The following is a 6733-nucleotide window of genomic DNA, read 5'->3' as shown; positions in this document are numbered from 1 at the left end:
AATCGGGTTGGGGTTTGGTGTTTCCACCGCAAAAACGCTCACCCCAACCCGATTCTGACCCGACTCTAGCCCGACTCTGACCCTCGGTGGAAACGTAGTCAGTGATGGACGTCCTCGAGTTTGGGTGCTTCCCAGCAAGAGACGCAGATCGACGCGGTGTGACACAGAATCATTTCGCTCTTGTCTAGCAACGAGGATAAAACGCGATTCTTTGTGTTACGCAGCGTCGCCTGTGCACATTGCCGGAAAGCACCACCCTTTGTCGTCAAAATTCCTACGCATTTTTCAGCAACCGTTGAGGTAAGCGGCTTGTGGCGAGAGGATTCGAGTGCTGCTTGGAAGAGAAGGGAAAAATTACGTCTATCGAGTGACGTTCAATTTTATTACGACGTATCCAAAACGGAAATAGTTTCCCTCGCACCTGCGGTTCTAGAACCGCTACGCTTATACTTGGCGCGAGACGCTACCGTGTCTCGCGACGGAGATAAAATGTGTGTTTCCTCTGATGGTAAGTAAGTAAAAGGAGGACCTCAGGCAGACGGACGTTCCAATGCTTGGAACGCGTTGAACAATTATTACTAGAAATGCTGGTGTTCAGCGATAATTGTAAAAATATACAATCAAAGGTGTGATTGTCTTATCGTTCGCGGCATAAGGATTATCGTCGAATGCAACTTGCATCCATTTCTGTCCAGATCCAGTAGAGTCCGAGTTCGCACATTCGTTCGCGTTCAATCAATACAGGGTGTTTTCCAGCAATGTACACAGGCGACGCTGCGTGACACAATGAATCGTTTTGTCTTCGTTGTTTGCCATTGCTGGACAAGAGTGAAATGATTCTCTGTATTACACCGTGTCAATCTGTCTCTTCCTTGGAAAGAACCCATAGTTAATTGAACAGCGTGTGCGACCTCTCGTCGCTAGAGGGCGACGTATGCTTCGCGCAGATTCGCTCGCTCCCCAGATAGCACAAGACACTCCTATGAACATTTTAAGAATATTTGGAATATTCCATAGGTCATTGTTATAAATTTATCTTATGTTCGCGGAACAATCGACTGGCACTACTATAAATCTTTTTCGAATGTGAATAGAATAATCTATTCGAATGTAGCGTGTCGGTTGTATATGGTGTGATCACAGGTTTCACTGCCTTTTGCATAAGTGTATTGCACAATAAACAATGTGCAATACATAAACTCGATGAATATTAAAAAATTATTCTGAACGAATATTCCAAAGACATTCTCGACGAGTGTTTAAAAAATGTTCTTTGTTATGAATGTACGATTTCTAATTGTAATAATCTATACATATTTATAGAATATTCGATTGGAATATTCTCAAGTTGAGAATATTTGCACTCCAGAAGAATATTCATAGAACTATGTGTGCTATCTGGGTCCAATTTTGTCAAGTGTGGGCAAGTAATATTTGCCATTAATTTTATTTTGTACAACACTACAACGATATACGTACGTGAAACGTTAAAGAACATATTTATTTGTCTTGATATACATATAATAATGATTGACAAAAACGCACTTTTACAATAAAGAACTTGCAAAATTAAGGGAAGGGGGAAGGTAGAGCAGAGAAAAGTGTATGTCATTTATTTAGAATCAAATGCACGCTTATATTATAAATATCGGTATAAATATTAAATTAATTTCTCTCTTTATTCTTCATTTCATTGCAAAGAAATGATTCCTTATCGCGATTTAGAATAATGCCTCTCGTTCTCGGCCACGTCGTAAATTGCATTGAGCTTGCGAATGATGCTTTTCGTTCTGTCGTAAACCAGGTTGTCCATGTCGCTCAAAATATTCACCAACTCGATTATCTTTTCAATTCCACGGTTTATCCTTTCGGTTCTCTCAACGTCATCAACATCGGATCCTTCCGCGACGTTTACTCGGAATCGTGATCCCTTCGGTGAACCCGTGGATAATTTTTCAGGCTTAGTCTCTCCCGAAAGTGCGACAGCGTTTGCAAGTGATATCTGCTTGGCAAGGTTCTTAAATTAAAACGAGATCTTTGTCGAAGCATTAGCTTTCCGACTAAATTAAATTGAAACCATTGGCGCTTTACATCATATACATATATGTATAGTCTCTACTTGGTCTTACCATACACATAACAGAAACTGAGAGAAAGAATATATCCATTTTGATCTGCCCCTCTTTTCGTTTTTACAGAAACAGTAAAACTCGATCAAAATAATAACGTACTATCGTTGATTCGATGTCGATGTCGATGCCGACTGACAATAAGACGATTCGACCCGATTCCCCATCCTTTTATTGCATTTTTAGTGCACATTCGGCAATATTGTGTAGGCGGACGGAATACACAATTTTTTATACTTCATTTATCATCTTGTTGCGCTAAAATTAATTTGAATACACGTAGAAAATCTCTAATAGATGTATCGATAGAAAGTAACGGCCATTCTCTAATTCTCTCTATCGTATCTCTATGAATCGTTTTAATGAAATTTTAATAAAAGCCAATTAAAATTGATACGTTTGATTTATAGGTCACCGTGGCGAATTCCTCTCGTAATAAGTGGGTTTGGACTGACGCTTGCGATACGAAACCAAAGCGGAATCCGCTGATCAGGTGCAATTGTACTCACCTTGTCGTAAGTAAAGAGAAATTATTTTCCAGTTGACCGACAATGACTCTTGGCAGATGCAAGATTTCTTATTCTACATATAATCTCTTTACTCATTTCTCTACTTTCTTTTTCAACTAAAGCTAGCAATTGTAACGTAAGGAATTTTGTTGAAGATTAAGCCACCAGTTAATTTTTTTATGCGTTCTCTCGAAGCGACATTAAAATTGTTATAAATAATTCAAAGCCAATATTTAATATCTATGATATTATTATGTGAAGCAAACTTTAGTTTAGTTTTTACCTTGAAAAGTGGATTTCGTCAATTTCAAAGCAGATATCTATAATTAGATTAAATCGCACTTTTTCAACTAAAGCTAACAATCATAGCGTAAGGAATTTTGTTGAAAATTAATCCACCAGTTAATTTGTTTTAAACGTTCTCTTGAAGCAACATTAAAATTGTTATAAATAATTCAAAGTCAATATTTAATATCTATGATATTATTATGTGAAGCAAACTTTAGTTTAGTTTTACCTTTAAAAGTGGATTTCGTCAATTTCAAAGCAGATATCTATAATTAGATCAAATCGCACTTTTTCAACTAAAGCTAACAATCATAGCGTAAGGAATTTTGTTGAAGATTAAGCCACCAGTTGATTTGTTTAAACGTTTTGTTTTAACGTTCTCTTGAAGCAACCTTAAAATTGTTATAAATAATTCAAAGCCAATATCTAATATCTATGATATTATTATGTGAAGCAAACTTTAGTTCAGTTTTCACTTTGAAAAGTGGATTTTGACAATTTCAAAGCAGTTATCTATAATTAGATTAAATCGCACTTTTTCAACTAAAGCTAACAATCATAGCGTAAGGAATTTTGTTGAAGATTAAGCCACCAGTTGATTTGTTTTAAACGTTCTCTTGAAGCAACCTTAAAATTGTTATAAATAATTCAAAGCCAATATCTAATATCTATGATATTATTATGTGAAGCAAACTTTAGTTCAGTTTTCACTTTGAAAAGTGGATTTTGACAATTTCAAAGCAGATATCTACAATTAGATTAAATCGCACGGAGTGACGATTGAAACGCGACACTGGCAATGCGTGTCGATTATCGTTGGGATGCGGAAAAGAATTTTGCTCCTCGACATCGTAATAAGATCTGTGTATGTATATATGTCGATTCCCAGGCGTCCGCAAATATTTATATGTTTGCAGAAAACACGATAAGAATATCACGATGCGACGGCAATCGTCAACGGAAAACCATTTTTATTTTCAATTTATTCTCACGTTCGCGTCTTTCACGTAGCAAAGTGAATCCCTTGGATTTACAAGTCACTTGCAAATATCAGTTTGAGCGAACATGAATTCCCGTTTCGCACAATATCGCATTTGCTACCACGTCTCGCTACCAATATTACGTCATTCTATATATATTGTAAGAAATATAGAAATTTTGCGAGTACGTAAATTTCCAATATAAATTTCTCTTTGTTATTTCATCGCGTGTGAGTAACAAACTGGGAAGTATTTCTTTATCTCCTATTCTTAATTGTTACTTGCGTACAACGCATACATGTATAATATGCCATGATCAAATTGAAAGGAAACAGGAATGACTCGTCGAGCAAAAGGAAAAGCGAATAGCGATTCCAAGTGACTTGAAATTAGCGAGGCCGCATGTAAGATCTATAATGCGCGATGTAGGGTGAACGGGGTAAGGTTCAGAGAAATGAACAAAGGGCACAAACGATCAAGTACTTTTTTTTTTATTAACAATCGTTTGTCAGCTGTCGAGCACGTTTGAATCGTGTATGTATTTCTGTTGCAAGATTACTTGATATGCGGATCGGCTGACGCAAAGTTGCATCTCTCCGTACAGATTTGCTCAAGATGCTTCGCGCGTTCCTACACGAGTAATATTTCACGAAATTTGTGTTAATTTTAATTTTATGCTTGCGGCACTGGCGTAGTAGCCTGCTGCAGCTGGTTGTTGAAATTCTGCGAAGCCTGCACGGCCATGTCGATCGCCTGCTTGGTCAGCTTGGCGATGCCCTCCTGAACCTTGCTGGAATTCTCATTGATGGTCTTGGCGACGTTCTCCGATTCCGTCACGATAGTCTGGACACCCTCTTGGAACTTGGTACGCAATTGATTCACCTGTTCCGACGTCTCAGGATTGACATTTAGATTGTCGACCGCTTCGGATAGCCTGGTCTTCATGTTTGCCCAAATAGTCTCCAATTCGGGGCTTTTGGCCTTGATCTGGAAACGATCCACCATGCGTGCGTACAGCCAGTTTGTCTCGAATCTCAGAGAAGCGAAGGGTGTTTGTTTCAGAAAATGTCCAAGTATTGGGAAATTTGAAACTCAATTAAATCCGCACGCGGACGATAGGCAAGGGTGTACTCCGATTCTTATCGGAGAACGGTAGGCAAAGGAATTTGCACGTTCCGTAAATTTACAAAGAATTTCGCGCGATGACTCGTTCGATATACCCGTACTACAAATTAAAATTTATCTCAATTATTGCGATAAGTTACATTAAGCTTTTATGTAACAGTAACATTTGATGCATCTTGTTTTTCTTTTATTTTTATTTGGCGGCAACGGAACACACGTAACTCGCGCGCGCCTTAATTATGTTAAATTTTCTTCTATTTGTTCCACTTTTTGTCCATTTTTGCCGCACTACTAACGGGATCGTTCAACTCGAGCAATCTCAAGTGCGCGCGCGAGTGTACCTAGAGCTATTCGTGACAATTTATGGACATTTTCCACGAAAAAAGGCACACGTATATCGAGGTCGTACATTTAGGATCAGCAGGTTTTGTCTTCCACAAGTATAAGAAAAATGATAAGAACACGTATTGGCGTTTGTTATTTATCGTTATCGACTTGTTAGTAATTTTATTTTTATATACATAGGCATTGTACTATAATAATTGATTATGATTATTCTCGCTGTATCGTGCAACGTATCGATATCAACGATTTTAGAACCTCTTTAGAACTTGAAATTGCTTTCGACATCGGTCAATTTGCGTCGATTGTTTCTTTGCGGTTTGATTTAAGTTGAATCGACAAGCCAAATGGCTTTCCTCTTGCTAGTTGTTTGCTCAGAGAGTAAGTAATCCTCCACGTGGAGAATAGACGATGTGGCCATGTTCTTTTATGTCTAATTTTGAAAATAATCTTTAGATCCCTAGGTACTAGAGGTAGCGCGACGATACTGCAAACAAATAAGCCAGTCTTTAATCTCCATTTATGGACCATGTGTATGCGCAATGCACAAGAGTGAGAACATGTCAAACGATCGAGGATCGAGAAATGTCGGTAGGCAGATTACACTTGGAGCCAAGTATGCTGACCCAACAAGTTGCAAGGAAACACATTTCATCTTGCCAAGTGTTAGAAAAATAAGTGTATGCAGGTATGTGTGTGTGTGTGTGTGTGTAGTCAAATATTCGTGCTCACCTCGTCAGTCATGTTCTGCATGTACGCCTGAATATTGGTGGCCAGGTTGTTGCTCTGCTCCTTCATGGTGTTGAAGAATTCCTCTTGGTTGGGCAAGTTTTGCTGAAGCTGAGCGCCGAAGTTGTTGATGGCATTTTGGGCCTCTTTGATGTAGTCGGACAATTGAAGGGGTTGCGTACCAGTCTGCTGACTCTCGACATCGCTAGCCGGCACCACCTTGCTCTCCGTCGCGACCAAGAGGACGGCTAGGATAACCGCGGGTAAGCACTTCATCTCACGCTGATATTTTCTCCTTGGTCGATTAGGAAAATGACTGATGCGTAGAACGGAGAATCGCACTCCCTTTTATAGGCGTTTCTTATCGACTCAGGGGCAAAGTGCTTATTATCTCACTTGGACGACAATGACCTGCGTTTCTCTCGCTGCATAGAAGGCCACACTGTATTTAAATCTTGGAAATCGAAACTTGGAATTCTTATAAATTCGTTCGTTTCAGTATTTCGATGTTCAAAGCAACGGAACAGAATTTGTAAAATAAAGAATTAGAATGTGTTACCGTACATTATTATATTTACTGCCCACACAGCAAAACAAGTTTCAGAAAGCTTTCCGAAAGATAACTTGGAAA

At 38.7% G+C, this 6733-nt stretch overlaps 2 protein-coding genes across 2 annotated transcripts; both read right to left on the bottom strand.

Moving 5' to 3' along the window:
* Positions 1–1391: 1391 nt before the first annotated feature.
* LOC105565863 lies at positions 1392–2644 on the bottom strand. Its single transcript, XM_012019404.1, has 2 exons — positions 2130–2644; positions 1392–2002 (listed from the first exon to the last, which is right to left on the bottom strand). Exons 1-2 carry the CDS (start codon positions 2166–2168, stop codon positions 1712–1714), a joined length of 330 nt encoding a protein of 109 aa, XP_011874794.1. The 5' UTR covers positions 2169–2644; the 3' UTR covers positions 1392–1711.
* Positions 2645–4376: 1732 nt separating this feature from the next.
* On the bottom strand, positions 4377–6458 carry LOC105565864. The gene is made up of 2 exons (XM_012019405.1): positions 6106–6458; positions 4377–4893 (listed from the first exon to the last, which is right to left on the bottom strand). The coding sequence occupies exons 1-2, from the start codon at positions 6376–6378 to the stop codon at positions 4579–4581; spliced, it is 588 nt and encodes a 195-aa protein (XP_011874795.1). The 5' UTR covers positions 6379–6458; the 3' UTR covers positions 4377–4578.
* Positions 6459–6733: the final 275 nt, after the last annotated feature.

This window comes from Vollenhovia emeryi, unplaced genomic scaffold (assembly GCF_000949405.1).
Source record: "Vollenhovia emeryi isolate VEMERY1.0 unplaced genomic scaffold, V.emery_V1.0 DF939148.1, whole genome shotgun sequence".
In the NCBI taxonomy this organism is placed as follows: domain Eukaryota; kingdom Metazoa; phylum Arthropoda; class Insecta; order Hymenoptera; family Formicidae; genus Vollenhovia; species Vollenhovia emeryi.
The sequence above is the reverse complement of the archived record's forward strand: the minus strand, read 5'-3'. Positions and strand labels throughout refer to the sequence as shown.